General features: G+C 34.6%; 1 protein-coding gene across 3 annotated transcripts in view; it reads right to left on the bottom strand.

The window, feature by feature from the left end:
- Zfhx4 (zinc finger homeobox 4) overlaps window positions 1–27,253 on the bottom strand; it is a 177,396-nt gene that overhangs the window by 18,790 nt on the left and 131,353 nt on the right. For all 3 annotated transcript variants that reach the window (XM_020183405.2, XM_020183403.2, XM_020183404.2), the window contains exons 5-6: window positions 17,254–17,322; window positions 5,799–5,915 (exon numbers count right to left, since the gene is read on the bottom strand). In XM_020183405.2, the coding sequence (XP_020038994.2) occupies window positions 5,799–5,915; window positions 17,254–17,322 (186 nt within the window). The remainder of the gene's footprint in view (window positions 1–5,798; window positions 5,916–17,253; window positions 17,323–27,253) is intronic.

Below are 27,253 nucleotides of genomic sequence, written 5' to 3'. Positions count from 1 at the left end.
TACTCCTTGCTGTAGAGGTTTTAGCAGTTGTCTGTGCACGTAACATAACAATACAAATCTCAAGAAGACAATTGTTTTATGAGGTTAATCCAAATATTTGGTGTTAAAGAGGATTTAAAATTTTGCCTAGATGAGCAACATAACACATCAAAGAAAAGAACACAATTCTAATTTCCCAATCTAACAGAAAATTCTCTGTAGCATCAATTTCCCCGATAATATCCTCTGCGAGACTGGACATTACAGTGACATTGGGTAGGCATGTCACATACATCTCACGACAAACACAAAATCTCATTTACCAACCATTCCAATCTCATCATTGTGTGGGATCATCTGACCTTTTTTCTGCTGTTTATTATGAGTATTTCTAATTTTAACTTTCAATTTTCACCATCTTCCAGTCAATTTGCAACTAAATTATTTCCAGGGTGAGGACACTATCACTGGACAACTGGGTGCAAATACATCTTGAAATGCAATGAAGCTAAACCATTGATTGCTATCAGACCTTGCGTAAATATATAGTCCAGGCATAATCTGATTGTATGCTGTGCATGAAGATTTATCTTGACTTTTTTTCAATCCACATACAGTTCATATAAATGAACAAATTGCACCTTATTGCAAAATAACTCTGTCTTAATTTAAAAATAAGGTCAAGGATGTTATGGAAACAAAGTCAAATGGACAAAAAGAAATCCATTCTATTTCTACCTTGTATAGAGTTAGATGTGTTATGACATATAAATAAATTCAGAAATTTCAAATTCAGAAAAAATTTTTGAAAGAGAATGATTATGAGTATAATGAAATTAAAATAGAATCTAAAAGACATAATGATAATAATTTTATTACCATGAGGTTTGCAGTAGGTATAAAATTAGTACTAAATTTTTAACAGAGTACACTGATTTCTAGATTTATAAACACTAAATTTTATTTGAATTAGTGTATTTGTTCTCTATGTACATATGCCTTGGAGAAATTTAAATTCTTTCTAGGTATTTGAAAAATAATTTCTATTTGTAGTTGAATGAACTTAAATTTGAAATAAACTTAAGGTCTCATTATATTGATTTAAAATATCCAAGTATCAGAAATCCAAAAATATGCCAAAATTAGGAATGTTTATCTCATAATTAATCCAGGAATCAAAATTCATTTTAATCCCTTAGAAATATAGCATTTAATTTATGCTGCTGTTTTTAAAGGGGTAAAAAAAGATTTAAGAAAAATATAATACTTAATATTTGCAAATATATTTTACTATTTAATGTGCAAGACAAAATGGTTGTCATTTAAATCAGCAAGTGTCTATCAGTTGCTTTTTATTACCAGATTTTTCTTTAAAATTTTTCTTTAGTGAGTAATAACATGTTTCCTTAAAAGATTAATACCATGTCATACTCTCTTACCATTTTTTATATATGTGTTACAACTGAACAAAACCAAATAATAAGTTGACTCAATTCTCTAGTTATCAAAGATTGTCACATGCAAGTTGAAAAAGAACCTCCATGACTTGGTGTTTCTAGGCCCTTTGGAACATTAGAAATAGAAACTTCAAACTATATTAGCCATGCACTTATTTCCATAAACATATATAATATGTATCTTATTCTAGTATTGATATTATAAAGGATGAAAAACAGTGTTCATTTTAAGGCTTAAAACATGTCACTGGGCTGGATGTGGTGGTATACATCTATAATCTCAGCTACAAGGGAGGCATAGGTGGAGGATCACAGTACAAGACTGGTCCTAAGCAAAAAAAGTGTGAGAACTTACCTGAAAAATAACTAAAACAAAAAAGGGCTGGAGGCATGGCTCAAGTGATACAGCACCTTTTAGCAAGCATGAAGCCCTGAGTTCAAACTCTGGTACTTCCCCCCAAATATGTCACTAAGCCTCAACGCTGGTGTAATGTTTAATATAATTAATACAATGTGTGTTAATGATGCATTGTTTTATTTTATGCCTATTAATATCACTCAAAATGTAATTTCTTTTTAATTTAATGATGTTATAAAGAAGTAAAAGTTAAGTTTTAGAGTCACTGTCATACGAATATTGCAATAAATATTGGCAATAGGATTCAACCCAACATAACACATCAAATTTAGGATTTTGGCTAATAACTTAGTTAATTAAAGCATGATATTCACATAAGCTGGGAGTTTCCAAAAGACTATTTTATTTTAAACTAAGAAGTTACAAAGTTAAAAATATGGGCTGGGTGCCTAAGTATGGCTAGATACAGGAAAAATGCAAACCACCAATTAAAAGAGGAAACAGAAAACAGTGAGATGTAAGAAATATGGCAACACAGACCCTTGAGGATGAGGGAGGGCACCAGGATTATTTGTAAAGACAATGGCAGTTACATTTGAAACTCAAATGGTTGCTATCTCAAGTTTAAGAGCATGTCATCCCTGGTAAATTACAGGAAATAAAACCTGGGGTCTTTTTTTTCAGAATGTGTTTTGCTGGAAATGTCTTCTATTAAAATAAGGGTTAATTAATTTTAAGAAAGTTATATTAGGTTTTGTGATTACACAGAGTTCATATCTGCAACTTGAAATAAACCCTATTTTTTACCCTAGACCAGAAAAAAAAATTGAAATGAGAAAAATTTACTTTGTATTATGAAGGACACCACAATATCCTCAAAGAAGAGTATCATTTTAATGAATTTTAACTGAAAATTGAAGTCTAATTACAAATAAGCACTGCCAAATAGACAAGCCAATGATTATCTGTCAGTTATAAGATTATTTAACTTGCATAAGAGTGCTAATATAAAAATGACATAATTCATTGCAATTCAGATGCCAGCCTCCTTAATAATCCTCAATCCCTAAAATACAGATGGTTGTAAAATGGTTTATATTCATAACAAGTGAGGAAAATCCAATAACACACATGTTAAAGCAAATCTTGAAAAACAATAAAAAATACTGAGTTATTATTTATGAATCAATATATTTGATAAAGCTTGAATACTACAAAACTTGGATATAACATGTTATTCAATTCAAAATAATTCCAAGTTATAATTACTGGTACAGTACTCTTTCTAACGAGACTAGAATGAAAAGATAATTTTAATTGCAATAATGAAGGTTAATTTCCATCTTTCCTCATGTTTACTCCCTTATTAAAAAGTGGTCCCCTTAGCCACGGCACAGACATATTACATTTTCAATGCAAATGTATTAATCTGGATAAGCTTTATATTAATTCTTGAACTGCACAGAGCTATAATTTGGATTATAATTAATCTAAAGTGGCACTAGATTTAAATGACAATATAAATGAGGTATTAGGAGGCTTTTCCATTATGAATGAATATTCAACAAATATAACTTGCATATTGCCAAGTCTCGTTTGAATGCTCTGGTCCTAGAGATTAATGTCAGCAACACAGCACAACAAATTACACAAACACAGTCTTCCTAACACATGCTAATTCCTTCCTGTCTAAAAGTTCTAGGTTAAAGAGGAGTCAAACTGTTCTCCTACCTAACATATTAAGATACTGATTACTTTGTAAGATCACTAGTGTTCTTTTGACACTCTAACTGATAGAGAAAAGAATGTGTTCATGTGTGTGTTTATGTCTGTGTGTGTGGTTATCCAATCATTAGTAATATTTATAAGGAAAAAAAACCCATGTAATAATTTTTAACCTAGTAAGATTCAATTTAAAAAGCACAAGATTTTGGTAAGTGTTCATGTTTCTTTTTAATAAGAACAGTTTTAAAGGCTAGGAGGTTTCTAAACTAAAGAGTTGCATCTCAACATTTGCTTTTGGATGGCCATTCTCAGAGCTCATTTTTAGCCCTGAAGATATACTGAGAAGGCATTTTTACAGGAATAAAATTTGTTTTAAATAGCTACTATTATGCAGTAATGTGTCCTTTCCTATGCCTGAGTTCTGTTTGTTTGGTACAATTAAGCACAACAAGGACAAGCAATAATTCACCAGGCCATTAGGGAGCTATTGAGCCCATTGCTTATGTAGAGCAGCAAACTGCACTGGGGAACCAGAGCCTGTATCTGTGGTATGCTCCAAGGAAGACTCCTTCCTCAATTTGATGAAACCCACTGTCAAGAGATTACCAGAATCCACCCTTTACAAGGTACTAGCTGTTAGATATTTAATAATAACCATAATGTCCTATACCTAAGTATTACATGGGCACTTAGTGAACACCAATGCGACATCTGTGTGTTTTATATATTCTTCTGAAGAAAGAGAAGTAAAAATTTTACAATGTGGTTTATTTCTTCTGTGTGAAAGATATCACTGATCACAGACTAAATCCTACCTCGCTGAACAGTGAGGAAGGAAGCTGCTAGTGTTGAGGAGGTCCATCATGGAGTGAATACACTAACCACCTGGTTATTTGCAATCCTTTTCAATGATGTTTAGACAGTACTGCCCTTGACATTAACTGACCACTAGGTACTTCAAATTCCTTGTCAGTAGCCTCAGGAGCCAGCCTGCTAATATACTGCTAGGGCATCTTTTCAGAGATTTAGCTTGAAGCTCCATACCAACCTTAGATCTTCTTTGTTTAAATCAAATTAGAATCATATGTTAGACCTTATATTCTAGAAGCAAATAACAATGGCACCTTTGTCACTGGATTGCTGTTAGAAATTTTTCATTAAACTGTGTGGGAACCAGTTTTGAAGGGAATTCGAAATTTGGATATGCAAAGACTGATTCACAAATCTGGGATAATTCAGATTAAATAAACTGAATAAAATGATACCTTTTCACCACCCAATACTGTCATAGTAAATACAAGCTTCTTTATATGCGGTTGTCACTGAAATTCAAGGAAAAGATAGATGACTACCTGAAACTAATAGGCTTGAACCCGTTTCAGCACTTCTTCTGCTTCAATGAGTCCAACATAATAAAACTAGGTATAGCGTGCAGCAAAAGTAGCCAATGTAATATTCATTGCGACCATAGATTTCCATCTCATACATACAAAGCATGGATGAAGCCATATATTTGCCAAATCAAACACAGAAAAAGCCTTAGGTATCCACACCAGATGCCAGCCTAAGGTTTGTTTGTGTACAAGTAAATGTCATGACATGAAGGTTTGTTTTCAAAGACAGTAGCTTTCATTACTGAGATTTGTCTATTCCAGAAGATCAAAATTACCCAGTACATAATCCCTTTTCAATGATATTTCCTCTTTCTTAGGCTGAATCATCTGTAAACTTTTTCACTGGATTTTGTTTGAAATGCCTCAAAGAGATGCCCTTAAAAAGGGCAAATTCCTGAGTGTAAATTGAAAAACAAAAAAAGAAGGGTAAAAATAACATTTATTTTTAGGGTTACATGGTTTGGGAGAGGGTATATATGTTTGAATGACAAAATTCAAGTGATATCTAATCCTGCACTTATGAAAAATTAATATGCCATCAGAGGAATCACAAGTATAGCTAAGATTAATGAAAGGCGCTTAAAAAATTACAAGCACACAAACTGATTTGATTAAAAAATAATCTTGCTGGTTGTCCTGTAATATTCTTCAACTTATGCACATCTATTCTGTCAGATGGTTATGATTAAAAATAGGTCAATGGAAGGCTACTGATAGAAATCACATGCAAAATGCACATGCAATGAATAGTAGTGGGAATGTTCAGACAGTTTAAAATGAATAAAAGCTTTTAATAAGCTTTGCTACGAAGGGTGTGAGAGAAACGTTGATTGCAGGGAATGGATGGGTGCAGGAAAATGAAAGGCAGGGAGTCTAGCATCTTACCAGAGTCTTTACTGGAGTTCTTGCCTTCACTATTGTCTCTCTCATTTGTATCTTTCTCATCATCCTCAGTCACTGTGGTAGGCTTAACAGTTCCTTCTGCCTCTTCACGTTGTTCTTCTGTTAAGAAAGGCAAACCAGTTAGTAAAATTGAAAATCCCCCAAAATGCACACTAGGATAAATGAGATGCCCACTTAAAGACTTCACTTATGAATTGTCTGAAGATAATTCTGCTCAAAAAGAACATACATTTACGCAAAAGTCTACACTAGAACATGGTGTGACCATACTAATGTAAATTTTTATATAATGCAACTTCATCTGCATCTATTGAGAGCATGTATCCATCCTAAATTGAAATGAAAGAAATCATTTTTGGTTCAGTTTAAGCAGAAAAAGATGAAAACACTGACTGCAAGGCAATTTTGCAATTTCAATAGAAACTTGTAATAACATGGAGCCTGTTCCATGGACTTGAGTGGGTTTTAGAACAAACCAGATTCTTAGAAAAAAATCTTGGTGAAATAATGTGATAACAACAGGTTAAATAACAGACAGGTGTTGCCCTTGCCTTCAGACACCAGACCTTGGACAAGTTCTTTAAAATTTTGCTAGAGGATGATCTCAAAATTTCAGTTACGTTGGGGATTTTTTTTTTAAATAGGAGGAGCTATACAGGGCCTAGGACCTAACAAAGTATACTTCTAAGACAACCACATCACCCCACTCCTCATTCACAGGTTCACACCAGCTAGATTACATGGAAATCCTCACAGTAACTCAAACCTATTTAATTATTCTGTAAATCTTAGCTATGCCACTGCTGGTGGATTAATCTGTTTATGCAGTTAGCCTCTGTGCCGGGACTGTGCAGCACTAATCCGTGAAAGGCCCACTGTTCTCTTTCATCCTGCGATCATTTGTCTCTCAGTGTGCTGATGTCACATTTTAATGAATTTTTAGCAATCTGAGTAATGCCAGATAACCAGACTTGCAACTCCCCACAGCATGGCCTGCTGTTTTCATTGCAGCACGAAAAATAAAATCATATTCTCCGGTTCAGGTAGGAATTACATAAATTAGGAGAAGGTAAAATGGGATTTGAAGCACCAGGGCTGCTCAATTTCATAAAATCTTTAATGACCATATAAATTAACCCTGGAAAGGCAAAAGGTCATCAACACACATTTGCATACACTTTTCTATTTGCTTTTGATAAGCAGAGCTTTTATGTAGAGAACATGATACAATTAACCCTTCAATAACTATACAAAATGCTGCTGCGGACATTTTAAGTGTCAAGCATTAACTTAAAATTACACACTGAATAAAATTTTCATTGCAAATGCTATAGTGATTGAAAGGGGAAATCGTGCCCCTCTCCATACCCCATGTTTTATTAATAACATTCTGACAGCAGAATGAAATATCTACTGTCATATGTAGCAGCTGAGGACAAAAAAAAAAAAAAAAAAGAAAAAATTCTATTCAGTGCCTCACTTGCCAGCCCTGCTCTGCCACTGTGTGAACAGGAAAACAACAGAGGGAGATAGCTCTGGGCTCCACAGAAAACTCCAAGGAGCCAAAGGAAAAACAAGTTTATTTAATACATTCAAATAACAGTTTGGTTCAACTGAGAGTTCTCCAAGGCACCACACAAATCCACTTATTCCAATATTCCATTTTTGTATTTGTAGAAAAGCAGAGGGAGACCCCTGTTAAGGTAGTCAGTCATTTATGGGTTTAGGGAAAGTTTCCCTTTCAGGCAAATGCACATGGAAATTTCACTTTAAGACAGAGAATCAATCTTTCCTGGCTCTAGCTTGCTTTCACTCATCAGTGACAATTACTCATCAAACACAGGCTCTCTCTTCCCAGCACCAGGCCCTGCTGATGGGTACGGTGGCCCACAAAGTTTGGGAGGCTGGAAGACTGAGATCATGACCAGATTCAGCTGTGTCCTTGCCAACTCCAAGCATGTGGCATAATATCCAGTGTCAGGCCCATGGCAATTACTTTTCAACTCATCCTGGGGAAGGGATGTAAGACTTCTTTGAGTAAATTTACTGAACCTTTCCCCTAGGGCTGGAAAATGAAGTGTCATAGTGCTACTGAGCGTCCTTATCTTGAGAGGACATAAAATTGTAAGGGCTATCGCAACTCACATTAATAAAACATTGTGTGTCAGAAGAAAAAGAAAATTACGAAGGCACTAAAAGAAAAGCTACAGTATAATCTGGGTCTCATCAAATTTTGCAAGGTCCTCTTCTTCGTTTTCTGGTATGTGTTTTAAGTGTGAGAGAAATTCCCAGACATGTTCTTCTATACATCACTGTGTGTCTGACCTCAGCCTGACCCTGGCAACAGTTTGAGAAATCTGAATGTGAACAAAGACTCTGTGTCCACAGCAGGGAAAGATTGTGGGATAGACTCTCCCCATCAACTTAATCACAAACAGCAGTTCTGAGGCCATAACTTTGCCTGGCTCCTCCAAGCCACAACTCATAACACTTAGCAGTGGATTTGCCTGCAATACCCATGCTTCTGTGATTTTTTTCTCCTCCTCTCTCTTTTCGGTTCTTCCTTTGAAGTAGGCAGGCAATTAGCTCTAATGCTCAAGCAATTCAGGCCCGTTTTGTGGTTTAGAAGGTGAAAGCTGTTTATTACAGGTAGGCTCTTTGGAGCCATAAGAACTTTGCAAATTTCTAATCATGCAAAAAATAATCACAAGGTAACTTCTACACATCATAAAGTTTCATATAAGTCAGGATAAAAGGTCAATTTCATTCTCAAAGAGAGTTTTAGAAATAAATTTGACATTCATTATATAAATAGACTTTAGAGTTGAGAAGATTAATGTGAAGAAACTACTCTCTAGAAAACTTTTAGGTTAGGATTTGGGGTTAGGGAAAGGTGTGGCTACATTCTAATTTTCAATTACCACATTTCCTCAATTGTAAAATGCCATAAAATATAAAATGTTTTATAGGAAAAAAACATATAGCATTAAATGCATTAAAGTCATACTGACAGTATAAATACATTACATGAAGTTCCAAACAAAAATGCTGAAACAGTTTTATTTTTATCAATGTCTCCTTTCTACCACATCCCATGCACAAATAACAAACGTATAATAGCATTTCACAATGCTGTTGCATTTATAGCATATGTATTTTTAATTATCTTTTTCCTTGTGGAACACAGAAAACAGAATATCTATTTGTAGGTTAAACCCTGTGATATGTATGTACATAAACTTAAAATGTGTATTAGTTTCCATTAGAACTTCCCAATGTTCAGATGGTATTTTCATTTTTAAATATTTCAGAGTAATAGAAAGAAAACAAAATGTTGTTGTCTGATATTATAGAAGTATGCTACAATTAACTTCTCCCAGTTCTTTTTTTTTTTTTTTTCAGTACTGGAGTTTGAACCCAGGGCCTCATGTTTGCTAGGCAGGTGCTCTATCACTTGAGCCTAACCCTTTTTTGCTTTAGTTATTTTTCAGATATGGTCTCCTACTTTTGCCTGGGGACAGCTTCAGACTGCAATCCTTCTACATATACCTATATATATGCCTTCTACATATACCACCATGCTCAGTTTATTGGTTGAGATGGGGACTCCCTACCTTTTAGCCTGGGCTGGCCTTGAATCACGATCCTTCTGATCTCCACCTCCCAAGTAGCTGGGATTATGGACAAGTACCATGGTGCCTACCCCCTCCCAGAATTTTTAATATGCCTGAAATGGCAATGTTGTAAGTTACTACATACCCATGTATCAACTATATTTTAAAGTTTTTGAAGATTTTTTTAGACTATTTTCACTTAAATAATACAAAATAATTAGAAAACCACTATCAATTTGTCCTACAAATTATAATATACAATTTCTAAACAAATCTAGTTCTTTGATACCCCTTTACTCTAAGCACCAGCCCATTGGGTTGCTTCCCCTCATTTTACTATACAGCTGTGCTTGGGAACTTATCTTCTGAGTGTTCAAAGAAAGCATTGCACACTTTATTTTTAATTGCCAGGTCATAAATGTACATATTTATAGGGAATGGTGTGATAATTTAATACTTGAATAATGATATAATTTATGCACGTATAGAATGCAGTGATCAAATCAGGCTAATTTGAATTTCTGTCTCCATAAACATTTATAATTAATTTGTGATGGGAAACTTCAAACTCCTCTCTTCTAGTTCTTTATGAAATATCTAATAAATTGTAAATTGTGGTTGCTTTACTATACCAAAGAAAACTAGAGCCTATTCCTCCTATTTAACTGCATTTGATACCCATTATCCAACCTCCCCCTCTCCCTTTTCCTCCTATCCTTTCTACTCGCAGATAATCACTATTCTATTCTGTTATACAACATGAATTTGTGTAGCTTCCATGTAAGTGAGAACACAGTGCATACTTTTTAAGCCCATGGAGTGATCAGGTGAAGAAGCAGCAGAGGACAGTAACTGGGACATCTTCAGTTTTATGTATTGAGTATCTCTTATTCAAGACCTCTGGCTTGTGAGAATTCTCTCCTGGACTTCCCCATGGACTCCTTGTCTGGTTCCTCCCCACTCAAATCTATTTTCCATCTGATCTACTTCAATAGGACTACCCTACTGAAAATCTGTCAGTGACCTCCATCCTTTATAAAGAAAAAACTCAATCTTCTGTGTACAGCAAGAACACCTCTGTGATATCTGATCCTTGTCTATACCACAGTCTTACTTTTCTCCACATCCTGTTTAGCAACAAATGCCTGACAGCAGTCTTCTCAAACATCAGGAGCATCAGTAAGCCCAAGAGACAGCTTGCTGAACTTCACCTCTAAAGTTCCGAATTTAGTGAGACCTGAGTACTTGCGTCTCTCACAAGTTCCAGGTAATGCTGACATTCCTGGTCCAGCAGACATTTTGTAGGCACTGTTTAAGAAACATCCAATTGTTTGCAATGCATTTCCCATCCCTATTCATACTAAATACTCCCTTTTCTCATCTAGAACATCTTTTCTTGATAATTCTCACAACTTCCTTCAGATCCAGCTTGGGAACTATCAGTATCAATATCTGAGAAATTAGACAATACCAACTTCATAGACTTGTTACAGATAATATATGGAAAGCAGTCAGTAGAAAGCCTAGCACAAAATAAGTATTTTTAAAATTAAAGCTGTATTATGCTAGTACTACTCATTGTTTCTTTCTCCAAAAAGTTTCCTCTGAATTTTGAACTAAGATTAGTGTTTCTAGGTAAGTTGCTTTTTTCTTCCAGTATGTTGAAGTCAAACAATTTACCACTGTATGTGAAATTTATCTTTGTATCCTCTATTTGCCCTAATTGGTAAATATTTTCTGAAAATCATGATTATTTTGTTTATCTTTGTGCCACAGAACCTGGAACAGTGCCTGGAATATGGCAATACAAGTTAGTTGGAACACTGAATTAAATATAGGAGGAAAATTTGGGAGGAGAAAAGGAAGAGTTCAGATCTACCTGGTTTCTCTATTCCCCTTGAATAAAATTGAAAAGAGGTTTTGTTTTGGTAATATGGTGTGGGCTGATTAATTTTTTCTTTGTTTTTGCATTTTCTCTCCATAAAATCACATTCTTCAAAAAAAAAAAAAGTGAGGTCTACCTTCTTAAAGAAAATTACTTTTCTCTAAGTCACTAAAGATCTCCATGCTGTGAAATTCCCAGGTCAAGTTTTCACATCTTACTTAAATTCCTGTGTTCAAAATGAAACAAATCCTACTGCTTCCTTTCTCCTGGAAAATATACCTCTCTTTGATTTCACTGTATTGGGTTACTGTGGTTTCATGGAACTTTTCTGAAAGCTCCCCCTCATTCATGTTTACAAGGTCCTCTCCATTAAACAATATCTAAATCTTGGGATTCCTCTAGCATTGGTACTGACCCCTATTCTCTATCTACATTATGTCCTTACATGATTTCATTCAGACCCATGACTTTAAATTACATCTCCCCACTTGGATGTCTAAAAAATATATCAAACTTAATATGAGGTCAGTTGTCTTGATGTCCAGCAGGCACATCTTATGCAATTTTTTCCTATCTCCACCATTTTAGTTAATGGTACCACCATCCAACCCAAGCAATATTTGACTCCTCTTTTCTCTCTCATACATTACATCCTATCTATCAACAAGTCCTACTATTTCTACTTCCAAAATATTTAGTGCATGCTGAATTTATCCACTTCTGTACATTTTTCTTGCCAATGTTTTTAGTTTTCTTAACTCTTTTTCTGAAGTGGTCTCATAAGTAGATAAGATTTACTCTTGCTTTCCTATAATTTATTTATTCTGCAAAACTAACCAAAATAAAGCCATTCTTCTGCTTGAATTCTTCCATAGTTTATTATTTTATTTAGAATAAGATATCAATTCCTTACGATGGCTGAAATAATAGGCCCTTCCTACTTCTTGACATCACCTATGCTCTGAAATCTTCTACCATGTTAGCCTTCCTTCTCTTCCTGGAATGCAATCAACTTTTTTCCACTTTTGTCAGAATACCTTTCCACAAACTCTGCATAACTGGCCCCTTCTCTTTATTCCAGACTCAGCTCATCTGTCACTTTTTCAGACAAATTCTCTGGATGCAACTTCCTCACTAGATAGGTGAGGAAGCCCTTAATCTTGAGTAGCAATCACTATTATCTGAAGAGCTTGTAAAACCTCAGATTGCTGGATTCTACTGCCAGTGCTTCTGATTCAGTAGGTTTGTGTGTGGAGGGGTAGGAGGGAATGCCAAGAACTTGCATTCTTTCAACTTCTTAGATTGTGCTAATGCTGTTTATGAGGCAACTACATTTTAACAATCTCTGGTTTGCTAAATCACCTCTTTCACATCCTTTACCACAGTTATTGTAATATGAAAATTCTTCATTTATTCATCTAGAAATATTGTCAAATAAAAGAGCCTTCATCTGTGCTATTCAAAATGTGTGCCCAGCAGCCCCTGGCACATAGAAGACACCCACAATATTTTGAAGATAACTATGGGTCCTGGTTTTATTGTTTGGGTAAGTAGGTCTATGGCCTGCTGTTATTAGTTGAGATGGAGAAAAAATGAAAAAAGAATTTTTTTCAGAAACCAGTGTTTGATTTGACATTTGTTGTATTTGATTTCTCTACAGACTATCTAGATGAAAATATACAGACATGAGAATGTCTAAATTTACAAATTTTTAAAGATAAAGATAAAGATGTGGAATTCAGTCTTTGTTTTTAAAAATAATAAAGAAATTTATCTATAGGGAGTGGGTCTCTTTCCAGCTTGATAATCTTTTGCCATATTATACAAACATCATTAATGAAAATTTTTATTGGTTTGAGGTGGGAGAGGAAGGCTGAGTTTATCCCATTTTGTCTTACATATGCTCTCTAGATTTCTAGGGAAACATAGCACAAAATTATTTTTTAAAAAGCCATGAGACATGTAGGTGAAAGTACATTTCACCTTGAAGCTGGAGTTTTTGAAGAGGGACATCCTGACTTCAAATTGGAGGGATGTCTTCACTTGAAAAATCTTTTAAAAAGTATTTCTATATATCATCATGCATGCAATGGACTTTTAGTTATCATTTCTTCTATATAGCACATTATCCCACTTACAAAAATCTGGCAACTGAGGTTATACTTGTGTTGCAGAAACAAACAAGGTATGGTAGAGAAACAAGGAGGAATTTCAGCTTAAATTATTTGGATATAATGCAGCTAAGATGGTATGGCTGCCACTTTTTTAGCATACATATATACACTTGCAAAGCACAGAGACCAGTGAATCTTTAAAGATGATATACAAAATCCAAATACTATTAATTACTGAAAATAATCTCTCACATATTTTTATACATTTGATATAAACTGATCATTCAGGTGAAATGTCACAGGGTATAAATATAAACATGAGAGTTTATCAAGCAGAAATTACTTGTTCATTAAGAAGAACAAAATATCCACAAGCACAGAAAAGAATCCAGATAAAGGCATTACACCATTAAGAACTATTAATCAAAATGAGTACAGACTTAAATGTAAAACACAAACTTTAAAATTCCAAGAAGATGACATAGGAGACAATCTCGGTAACCTTGGATTTAGCAACAAAGTTTTAAATTCCACACCAAACATAAAATCCATGAAAGAAAGAATTGATAAGCTCAACTTCATTAAAATTCAATTTTTTAATGAACAACATAATCATGAGAATGACAAGACACAACATGAAAAAATACCAGGAAAAGACATGTCCAACGAAAGACTGTCATGCAAAATATACATGAAAACTGAATAGTATGAAAACAAAACACAATTGAAAAATGGGCCAAAGACCATAAATGACACCTCACCAGTAATAATATGCAAATGATGAATGAGTATACTACAAAAATGCTCCACATCACCTACCATCAGAGAAATGCAAATAAAAACAATGAAACAGCACTACACACCAATTAGAATGACCAATACCTAGACCACTGACAATATCAGGAGGTGGAAATTACAGGAATTCTCATTCTTTGATGGTGGGAATGCAACATGGTACAACCACTTTGAAACAGTTTATTAGTTTCTTAGAAAAGTAAACATACTCTTACCATATGATCCAACAATTGTGTTCCTTAATATTTACTCAGAGGAATTAAAAATTTATGTCCCCACAAAATTTGCACTCAGATGTTTATAGCAGCTTTCTTTTTAATTGTCAAAACTTGGAAGCAAACAAATTGCATTAACATTATGTAGGTGAATAGATAAAGAACTTGTTCATCCAGACAATGGAATGTTATTCAATGCTAAAAAGAAATGAGCAATAATGCCATGAAAAGATGGTATTTATGTGATAATTATGTCAATTCAGCTTCATCAGTTGTAATAAGTATACCTCATGGGTGTGGGCTAGTGATAATGAGAAGGGTTATTAACATGTAGGAAAAGAGATATTGAAAATCTGTACCTTTCTCTAAATTTTGCTACAAACTTAAAACTTCTCTAAAAATTAAAATCTCTACTTCCTATACGAGAATGAGTGTGGGGAGCAGATTATGATAAGCCTATGAGAACTTGACATAAGCACAGTTGTGCTCAATGACAGGCTGAGTTTGGCACTGCCCCACCACAGAAAAGAGCAAGGCAGATCAAGAAAATGTGGTATTTATACATAATGGAATTCTACTCAGCCGTGAAGAAGAATGAAATCTTATCATTCACAAATAAATGGATGGAACTGGAGAACATCATCCTCAGTGAGGTTAGCCAGGCTCAGAAGACCAATAATCATATGTTCTCCCTCATATGTGGACTTTAGATCAAGGGCAAATACAGCAAGAGGATTGGACTTTGGTCACATGATAAGGTGAGAGCACACAAGGGAGGTATGAGGATAGGTAAGAAACCCAAAAAACATGATAGTATTTGATGTCCTCATTGCAAAGGAACTAATGCAGAAACCTTAAAGTGACAGAGGCCAATAGGAGAAGGGGACCAGGAACTAGAGAAAAAGTTCAAGAAGAATTAATTTTGAAGGTAACACATATGTACATGAAAGCAATGCAAGAAATCTCCCTGTATAGCTATCCTTATCTCATCTAGCAAAAACCCTTTATCCTTCTTATTATTGTTTATACTCTCTCTTCAACAAAATTAGAGACAAGGGCAAAATAGTTTCTGCCTGGAAGCTAGGGGATAAGGGTGGAGAGGGATGGGGCAGGGGGAAAGGGAAGGGGCATGGGGTAGGGGGAGAAATGACCCAAATATTGTATGCATATATGAATAAATGAGAAAAAAGAAAGAGAATGCAGCACAGCTGCTTTTCCTGAGTTGTTTGCGTTTAGAGAAGTAGGAACACAGGTTTCTCTTGTTACAATGCCATGCCTCTCCCTGAGAATTGTTGCTCTACCTCCTTGTTTACCAGTGGATTTTTTGATGGAGGGCTTTTTGGATAAGGGATGGATTGATTGGTGGGCTGCTTGTGACAATGACTCTGCTCGTGGGCTGCTGAGTTATGCTACAGATTAGAGGAAACATGGGACAGTGCAAGTGTGAGCATTGAGGCTTTAAGAAAGTTAAAGAGAGAACATGGGACAGAGTGAGTCTAAGGAACAAGGCTTTAAAGAATAGAGAAGAAAGACTTGAGAAGCAAGGTTTTAAAGAATTGTAAAGGAGTAAGGCCTTAAAGAATAAAGACAAAGAAAAGCAGCAGAGTAAAAGAAGAGTTATTAGAGGGAAAGAAGCAATGAGGCTGTTATGTGTCTCCATCTGAGTGCCCAGCACACTTGGCTCAGCTTTATGATTGTTTATCTATCTTTTGTCCTTTCTGCATCTCCTGTTACCCCCACTTAGGCCTGTTAGGTCAGTAGAACAAGGGAGTGAGAAAAAGATCACTCCAAATGAGTATAGAGTTTTTAAACCTGTTGAAATCACCATTAAGAAGGGGATGAAGTTAGAAAGGGGAAAAATAGAGGAGATGAACCAATTTCGGTTATAGGGTTATGATACATACATACATACCTACACACACACACACACACACACACACACACACATATGGAAATGTCACAAGGAAAACTACTGCATAGCTATTTTAAACAAACAAAAACATCATTTTTTTTCTTTACAAGAATGGAGAACAGAAGATTCAGTCTTGGGAGTTGATGCCAGTGGGAGGGGGGCTAACTTGGGGAGAGGGTAGGAGGGTGAATATGGTATAAATACTGTGTACAAATGTATGTAAATGGAAAAAATCAGATCTATTGAAACTATTTCAGGAATGGATGGAGGGAGGATAAAGGAGAATGATGGTGGGAGTGAATTCAACTATGATATATTATAAGAACTTTTGTAAATGTCACAATGTATCCCCCAGGAGAGCAACAATTTTAAAAAATTTAAGAAACTTTAGTCATGTCATGTGTACTTCTAAACATTGGATGTATTTGATTCTCCTTTTCATTTATCTATACAAGAGATATGATCAGATCTAATCAGAGCAGTTCCAGGGAACTTTTATTTTTATTTTTTAATATTTGAGAGTAATCTAGGGCTGGAAGCGTGGCTCAAGCAGTAGAGTATCTGTCTAGAAAGCCCAAAGCTTTCTAGTTCAAATTCCAGTACCACCACCAACAAAAAAAAAAGAATGATTTATTAGTAAAGCAAAGCAAAACATACTTTGAGGCATGAGGCAGGAAGCTGAATGAGAAAGAGGAGCATCAACTGCTAAACAAGGTCAGTACAACTCAAGGAGAAAGGGGGACAAGTGGATAAGGGCTAAATGCAAAGAAGTTATCAGGGCTTGGGTGGGGATTACTGAATGGCACAAAACTTCAGGGAACATGTATTACATAAATTATGAGATTAACAAATTTAGCTTATTTAGGACAAGGTAGTATTTTGACAGGAACAGAAATAATTACCTGAAGTGGCTCTCAATTGCAGCTCTGTAAGTTCATCCTCACAGGTCCTGGCTCCCAAAGAGGCAGTTTCTGCAGAGGATATCAGAGTGAAAGGTAATCAGCATACCATATCCAGCTCTTGTATCATAACCAATATCCCAGAAACCTTGAACTTGACTTCCAGAAGAGATCAGTGCAAGCTGGAGCTCCGGTAAGTCTCTAGCATACCTTGAATTCCAGAGCAGTGGATGGCAAAATTAGTCCAGGTTGAGACTTCATTCTAAAGTGATCAGCAGAACAAATACAACAATATAGAAAAATATATCAAATCAGGAAAGACTTATTGTGATTTTTACCTTCTAGTTATTTCACCAAGGCTACATTAGAGTATTGTGTGTTCAATGGCAATGGAATATTACATATATTATAAGCATCCTCATTATATGATATCCAATGTGGGAGACCAAAGCAAACATCAGGCACTTGAGGGAAGACCTGAAGAATAAGTCCAAGACATTAGTAAATCCACATATTTATTCTCATCTTTTATTTGAGCACCAGAGCAGAAGTGCCAACAATAACCGAATTTACTAAACTCAAATGAAAACACAAATTGTTATCTTCATCTAACTGCATTTGTTCTTTTTTGTTGCTTTTATGTTTTAGGGTAATCTATTTTACAAAAAGGACTAGACTTCAGAAATTGCCTCCAATATTTCATTTTCTCTGTACTGAATTTTCATATGTTGCTGATTCCATTTTACAATGTTTTTTTGCCATGTGTCTCTCTCTATTCCTCTGTCATCTCTTCACAGATAATTTCAGGAGCCTATACAACATCTTACCTGCCTCAAATTCCTTGTCATTCCAATCTAATACCTCCTTAACTTCTCAAAAGGTATCTTTTAAGAATATAGAATCTTGAGTACAATTAATAGCTCAACTACTTCCTAATTATCTTGGGTCAGTTTTCTTTTTAACTCTCTAAGCTCATTTTTCTCATTTATAAAGCAAATATATAATTATATAGTTAATAATTACAGAGAAAATAATACAAATAAAAGAACAATGTGATGATGCAGTCTTCAAAGTCAGAAAATGCTAGATACCAAGATGTTTAAAAAGTTATCACAATTTTTACACTGCCAAGAGAATCATGTTTGTCTAATGTTTCTAGATAATAGCTTCTTTGGTTGATTCTGAAGGCTTTAATTAAATAAATAATTAACCTTGAAAATGGAAGTATAAACAAAGGCACTATTACTGAGTTTGCTAATTGTTTTACCTGCTGCTACAAAACTTTTAGCCTTTGGTGGTGATCTATTTAAAAACAGTACAATCAATAAATTTTCATGTTCCCCTCAAACATGAAAAATAATGTTTTCTTATAAGAATGCCTTAAATTAGTGTTCAAAGGAAGAAAATTTATCCTCAGTCCTGGATCATGAATCCAGGAGTAACTTTGAAACAATCACATCCTTGATGAACATCCAACATATCACTCAAGAAGCCCACCTACTTCATCTTGGCATGTTCTCAAGATTTTAATCCTTGATCAATGTTATCCCTTTGAATTTAAATGTCTATTTTTTCTCCCTCTGTTAGCCTCCTATTCTTCCATCAAACCCAAATCAAATGCTCTCTAAACAGTTACCTTATACATATCTTTCAGAACTTATGCATTGTGGTAAGTTTATACATGATTCATGTATATTTCCTTAATAAATTCTGAGTTCCTTAAGAGTAGCTTTTCATCTTCACAGATTCTCAAGTAAGGACAGAGGAAGGTATATCAAAGTCTTCTAATGTATATTCAAAATATTCACATTATATATCTTGAAACAGATGATATTCACGGTGAGACTTTACAAAAGCTTCCCCAAACTCAGAACTCTACATACAAAACCTTGTCAATGGTACCCAACCCAGATAATCCCTGTTGGTTTTATTAATTCGCATCATATGAATAAAACCATTACTTCTCATTTTTTCTAGCAAAAAAATAAATACAATTAATCAAAGACTCATTATCCATCTGTGTATACACACACACTTCACTGTATCATGTGGATCTATTCACAATAGATATCAGTGGGTACTAACTAAATTTGACCAAATGATTGCTACTCCTTGAAGATTAATAAAAATAAAAATAATGACAAATCATTGAGTTTGCATCTTGCCAAGTAGTTTGTTAAGCTATTTGTATAGAAACAATCATGCAATCCTCACAATAAAATCATGAAGCAATTATTAGTCCTGATTTTACAAATCAGGAGAGTGGGGTTTAAAGAGGATGATAACTGGTCCCAGATCATGAAATTAGAAACTCATAAGCCTTGAATGAAAATGTTGCCTGTCTCATCTTTTTGAGAAGTTTTAAATATATCCAGTTGTAATACCACAGAATTTGAGAGCTCATAAAGGTTTTCCTAAGGCTTACTGAAGGCCAGAAACCATGGAGGGGGGAGGAAGAGGTAAAAACTTTTCACTAGTTCCATGAAAAATTCTAATATTTCAATAAAGCATTTACATTCCTTGAATATAAAATGTAATTAAATAATACTTTAGTGCTATATTAAAATAATTTCATTTAATAGTGATTTAAGGAAATGTACAGTGTCAAAATCAGAAACTATTATTTAATCTCACAAATTAGATCCTGTGGCACTTCGAGACTGGTTCAATGAGAGCTGCTCATGCAAATAACTTCATAAAGGAATGTACTTTCATGTGCCCCAGAATTCATTTTAGAGTCTCAACAATATTGTTCCCTTTATACAAATGATATAAATATTTTAATAAAAAAGCTTTTAACTTATCAAACAAACTGATTAATCTGTACTTTTCTGCCTGTGTAAAATGAAATGTTTAAAACCTAGTAATAATACATAACATCTTGCAATATTTCACTTTAATAATTGCTCTGTAATAACAAAACTGACTGCTGTTAACTGGATCTGTCACTATGTGGGTGATTTAATTAGAGTACTAATTTGCGTTCTCTAGCATCTGACCTTTCTTGTTTAATACTATTTAAAAATAATACATTGATGTAGTTTATCCAGTATTCTGCTCTATCTTGTCAATTTGGTAATGCTCACACATTTGAAAATGGTACCAAATTACTCTATTTTTATTAACACAATTTGGGAGTAATCAGCAGGATTTTCTGTGGACTCATGTATTGATCATCACAATCAACACCGTCAGCAACAACACTTTGCAGAGTATTTTTCTCTGTGCCAGGTACTGACTAATGCTCTTTATTTGCATTATGACACCCCTCAGCAAGGGACAGAGCTTCGATTTCAGGCCACACAGTATCATTTCAGGGATAGCTTTCTTAACTACAATGATATACTGAACCACAGTTTAAAATCTTAAAAGTAGCTTTCCTTTCAATTCTATAATTATTTCTAGTGCTCGTTTTTCTTGTTTGGACTAAATTCTGCTAATCTCCTACCCCCTTAGCCTACCAAAAGGGTTACATTGACAAAGACAAAGCTTGATAGCTGAATGTGTAATTCCTTTTAGTGATCCGAATGAAAGTTCTCACAACCCTCTCTCCTATTACCTTTCACTACCACATTCATCCATAAACTTATCCATCTCATTAATCTTTTTCACCTTTCCCTTCCCTTATACCAATAATATTTATTCTGGTAAGTAAACTTACAACATTCAGGCATTTAATCACTTGGTTCTGGCAAATCCTCCCTGCCCCCTAGATAATTGGAATTGCATTTTAAATCAGAATGCTGGGGGGGGGGGTGTGACAGGGTTTGAACTCAGGGCTTTTCATTTGCTAAGCAGGTGCTTGATCCTTTGAGTCATGTATCCATTCCTGGAATAGCATTTTATAAACCTAAAATGAATACAAATCTCACGGCGAGGGAAGGATCTAGAATTTAAAATTTTAATATATATATATATATATATATATATATATATATATATATATATATATACACAGAGAGAGAGAGAGAGAGGGAGAGAGAGAGAGAGAGAATTCTTAGTTTAAGATTTGAGAATAAATCTAATCTGTGCTTGATAACAGAAACACCCATCTGTTACTGTTACTTTTTTAACATTATTTTTCACAGAAATGGGGTTTGAACTCAGGGTCGCATGCTTGTTAGGCTCTACCACTTGAGCCACTTCACCAACCCACTTTTCAGTATTCTTGTCAGAAACTTTGGAAAGCATTCAGCACAAGCTCAGTGATGACTGGAATTTAAAAAAAATAACATGTGAGTGTTCAAGTTGCCAGGTACTGTTCTAAGACAGCACAGTGGTCTCTCCTTATCTATATTTTGATCTGGTTATTTCTGGTCTGAAAATTCCAGAAATAAGTAACTTGTTAGTTTTAAATTGTGTCCTGTTCTGAGTAGCATGATGAAATCAGAGCCATCCACTCCATCTCACCCAGGACATGTATTTGCCCTTTGTCCATTGTATCCATGTTGTAAACACTACCTGTATTAAGGGCCTTCTTGGTTATCAGATAATCTCTCAAGTTACTACAATATTTGTGGTCAAAAACCCTTACTTTACCTAATGATGAACCAAAAGTGAAGGGTAATGATGCTTGTGGTTCGGATATGCCAAAGAAAATCTGCAAAATGTTTCATTTTGTGAAAAGGTGAAAATTCTTGACCTAATAAGAAAAATGTATGCTGAACTCACTAAGATCTACAGTAAGTTATTCTTATTAATTTCTTGCTGTGTCTAATTTATAAATTAAATTTTTATCATAAGTATGTATATGTAGAAAGACAGTATACACATAGGGTACACTAGTATTCATATTTTCAGGAGGTCTATGGACTATATAAGGGGGAAATTAGGCTATTTACCTACAAAACTTCCATACCTCATCACTTACCACTAATTTGCTAATGAATTAAGCACTAAAGTATGTTATTATTCTTAGTAAAATGCTTAGTACATAAAATAAGATATATGCCACCAGAGCAAATAAAAGCCAACTGTTCAAACTATTGGAGAGAAAATCATTTTTTGTAATCTCCAGTAACATTTTGAAACTCATTTAACTATATCTGTTAAGATAGACTCAATTCTAATTTTTTTTAAATTGAAGAATAAAACTAAATTCTAAAAAAGATTCCATAAGTTTCAAACTACTTTCACTCAACAACTTATCTTAGAACCCCCTGCCCTTTGACTTTTGGAAGCTCTCCCTCCCCTATCTGTACTCTGTTACTCATTGTGAAAGGATATTTTAAAGACTGTGAATAAAAGAGAAGATATTTGCAGCTTTCTTATTTTCAGATAAGTTGCCATTTGTTGGAAACCTGTTAGGTGCTAGGCATGGAACATGCATTTCCTGACTCAATCCCCACAGTAATTTGTAACAGAAGCATCATTACTTTTATGGAAGAGATGAGACATCAAAGCTCAGACAGTTTAAGTAATTTTTTCCAAAGGCACAGAGCAGCAGAGGGAGGGTTTGGACAAGCCAGTCTGATTCCAAAGCTCTGTACTTCCCCCCTGGACAGTGCTGCCTCCAGGCAGCCCCTGGGAGTCTGAGCCAGGAAGCCTGAAAATGACTTCTTTTTCCTTCTACAAACAGCTCAAGCTCTTTCAAAGTAAAATATTTATAGGAAGATTAATATTTAGAAGGATAATTAAATTCAACATTTATTACTGTCTTGATAGTTAACATTTTGATAATGACCTCTGAACTTGCTTGGACCTTGCAAAAGTGGAGGCAGTGTTCAAATGAAGCAACTTTACAATGAGAAATGGTTTCAAGTGGTCTTCTCCATCCTGTTCTTATGTGTATACAGAGTGCTCTTCTTAAAAGCTGAGCAACTCAGCATGCTACCAAATGGTTTTGAGTAACCAAGCAACATCATCTTTGTTGACCTGCCGTGCTTTCTCTTAAATTATTTCTTCCAGGCAGTAATAGATTGGAGTGCATTGGATGCTGCAGTGTCAATTATCTGAATGGGGCTGGATTTGTAATTTTTTATTTTCTGGAAAAGTAAATCTCCTTTGCCCTGCCCTTTCTGATTTTACCCAGAAGTTATTTTTATACAGTAAAGGAGCAGTATCTCCTGGGGCTTCCTAGGCCAGGAATGTGTGATCACTTTTTTCTGCTTCTTGAATCATCTCTGTGACCTCAGTGTAATGGGGCCTCAAAGAAATTTAATAAGTTCCTGATATCAATTAGTTTCAATAAATTACTCCATCTTCTTAATGTCTTATATTTTAAAGTGCTCTTACTAAAATTTTTTCTTAGATTTACTAATTTCTAATGTAGTTCTCCAGGTATGATTCTGTTTCATTCCTGGTTGTTTTAAAATTAAAAAGGCAAACTTCCATGATCATAATCTGAGCATAAGACTGTGTTCCAATCTCTCAAGCAGTTGCCCAGTTACTTAGACTTAAGTTCTTGTGGAATGCATCACAATTTCTATGTTGTCTGGACTAATTTTCATGCCTTAGTTTGTTGTTCTGGGTTTTCTTGGTTACTCACCAACATAGGAAACATATCAGTCCAAAAGCTGATCTCTATTCTACCCAGCACAGTGCTTTGTTCATGCTTAGTACTGGCCAATTATTTCAATTCTTTTTCCTCTTATCTCATAATTTGCTTTTTAAAAACTTGAGGTAAGAAAATTTACTATGATATCTACTCTCTTAAAATTTTATGTGTACAATAACAGAATTGTTGACTACAGGCTTGACATTGTACAGGTCTTTAGAATTCACTCAGATTACTTAATTGAAACTTTATGTCTTTTGATCAACAACTCCCCATTCCTCTCTACCTCTCCTCACACTCCTGTCCCAGTCCCTGACAATCACCGTTCAGCTCTTTGAACCTATAGCATTGACTAATCTAGATAGCTATATCTTGTATAAGTAAAATCAGGCAATATTTGTCTTTTTATGACTGGCTTATGTCACTTAGCATAATGTCCTTAAGTTCATCCACATTGTCTCATAGGTAGATTTTAATCCATAAAGTTTTCTTCTTTATGGAATTACCAAGCTTTCTGAATAGCCACATACCAAGTCAAAAACCTTTTTATAAAACAAAAAATTTACTAGCAAAGAAACAAATATTTATCCAGTAGTGCTTCTTTATCACTGTATCATTTAAGTCTTTCGAAGACCCCTCCCAAGCATGTCATTTGCCCTCAGATATGTTTCATTTCTTTGACTCAGTCATTTTATTTGGTTGGTGAAAGCTTTGATACCTTCTTTTGCTCTTTCATCTCTAAGACATCTGCAATCACTGGTACCTTCCACTGGGGCAGCTCTGTTCTGAATTGACTACAGTTAGAGTTGAATCAGTTTCACAACTTTCAAAATGTGTTTTCTGTAATATGCAATTTCATGATACCCAAGATTTTATTTCAATCACATTCAATGAGATACCCAAGCATATTTCTTTGGAATCATCACTGTGAAGCCACCATTCTCTCTTGCAGTGGAGAACCAGAGAATGCAACTCCTGTGTTGAAATAATAATCATTTTTTAACTACAGGAGAGTCATTCTCTTTTCTTGAAAAGTTTCAGCAAGCAAAGATAAAAGGTAAAGCATCAGTGACATAAAATTGCCTACTTCTGCAGTAGCAGCCTGGTTCTCAGAAACCTATGTTGTTCAACAAAGTAGTTATTGGGGTAGGGTTTGACTCTCAGCCTCACCATTTTCTAGATATTTGACACTGACCAAGTGACTTAATCTCCTTGAAATTCAAGATCCTATATGTGAAAATGGAAACAAAAATACCAAGATTTCAGGGTGCATATACATGTGTTGTATGAAGAAGCAGTAGTTATACAATGCATGATTCTTTTCTTGCTTTGATCTATCCTGCTCAGCACAAGTTATTCAAAGAAAAGACAACAACAATTTAGCATTAAGGCTTTTTATATTATATTTATATGCTATTCACCAGTTATGTTAGTATTTTTTGCCTTTAAAATATCACTATTATTTGTGTGGCTAGTTTTGAAATAGCAAATATTAACAAGACTAAACATCAAAATCCTAAACAATGTAGTTTGAAAGTTTTTTTATGTCCTTAAGCAAATTTCACATACTATAATGAAAATGGAATTTGTACCAGTTGCAAAGACTGTTCAGTAACACTGGCTTGGCTCTGTATAAAAGTTACAGCAAACACAAAATGAACTCTTATGGGAACTCTGAAGGACTAGTGATACACAAGTCAGCCCTCAGTTTTCTCTGTCAGGAGAGGGGTCCGGTCCCCTTCCCTCCAAGCCTGCACAAACCACTCTCAGGTAAGAAAACGTCAGGATGAAAAGTTACAAACCACCTCAGCATGTGCAAGTCTGCAAATGTGGTAAACTACAAAACTCTAAAAATCTCCATCTATACACAAAAATTGATTTGAGTACTTTTCTAGATTATTCTTTATGCTGCAGATGCCTAAATCACAGACCTTACTGAATGCACAATTAAACTATAAAACACTTGTTTTTTCTCAGAATTAATTCATTATGAATCACAGAAACTATTATAAAGCATTCACAAGGACAAGGTTAAATTGGAAATGTATGAAGTACGGAATTCAATAACGAGCCCTGACTTTCAGCTGTGGAAATTTAACTGACCTATTAACATGTGGAAGCTAGTTTTCTCACCTGTAAAATGGGGTAAAGTTATATCCTCTCTGACCATCATACCTAGGCATTGTAATAATGAAATCTGAGTTATTACTGTTGTTTCCATTACCTCCAGGTGATCATGCAAAACAAATACAACCTTTATACAGTATTTTCTAAATATTGAAAGTTTAAACATACTGACATAGAATGAATAACTACCATAACTGTAAATTCTTTACAGTAAATTCAGATGGAAAGGTAGTTAAAGTACTCATGGGTCCAGAAAAGGAAGATAAGAAATGCCTGGTTAGAGCCAAGAATGAAAAAGTACTTTTAGAATCTGTTGTGAATTTTCAAGACAAAACTTATGCATACCCATGAAATATTTATTTAATAAATCAATCATTCATGAATGAGCAAACAGATTGGTGAGAATTGGCATTTCACTTTCTTTGAATTGTATTGGCAGTAGAAAAAAAATTGTATCTGAGAAATGGCAAATTTATTTGTCTCTTGCTTGAATGCAAGCATTGACCATGAGTTTCTAGACCTTGGCAAAGTGAGAATTTTAAGTAGAGAGTTTTAATCAAAGATGAATCATGTTTTCATCTTTGGGACACTATGCAGAAGGCAGAATACAGAGAGAAATTTTAAAATAAATTTAAAAATACTGGAGTATCCATTGACCTTCAATCTATTACTGCCTAGAAGAAATCATGAAGAAAGAACGACACTGACTCTACTGGAGAGGAAAAGATTGCTAAAAAGTTCATAATTGGAGTAAGAGAAAAGATGATGAGGTCAATTTTGTACATGAATTTGAATAACAACTTGTTTAATAAATATTTAAGCTCATGGAACTGAATTGTTGAGAAGTTGAGTTGAAGATTTTAGAAGCAGAATTAACCAATGATATGTGAGTAAATGAAATGCCTCAGAAAGAACAAGGAGAGTATAAAGATGAGGGCAGAGGGCAGAACTTGAAGGAACAAAAATTAATAAGTAAATGACACTGATGGACACAGAAGGATGATAGAAGTACTGTTAAAGACACAGGACCCTGGAGTAAATTGCTAACTAGTGGCCAAAGAGAAAGAACTCCTCCAGAAGTTTGAGGCACAGATATAAAACCACAGGGAGGAGTAAAAGAAGGCCATTGATGATGTTGTTTGAGATGATGGTGTTCTGAACTAAAGAGGCAGTAAAAGAATCAGTATCTCTTTCAAAGGAGAAGCCAATGGATTTGTTTAGGAAAGTGGAGAATGAGAGAAATCAAGGATGATTTTAATGATTTTGGTCCAAGATTATTTCTTGGGCCAAGAAATGGAGAGGAAATTTAATAAAAATGTAGAAAAATGCAGGTAGGATAATTAAGAAGTGAAGTTGGGGCTTGGAATCAATATTTTTTAT

The sequence above is a fragment of the Castor canadensis genome, chromosome 3 (assembly GCF_047511655.1).
Source record: "Castor canadensis chromosome 3, mCasCan1.hap1v2, whole genome shotgun sequence".
NCBI classification, from domain to species: Eukaryota; Metazoa; Chordata; class Mammalia; order Rodentia; family Castoridae; genus Castor; species Castor canadensis.
This window is presented reverse-complemented; position numbering and strand designations above follow the sequence as displayed.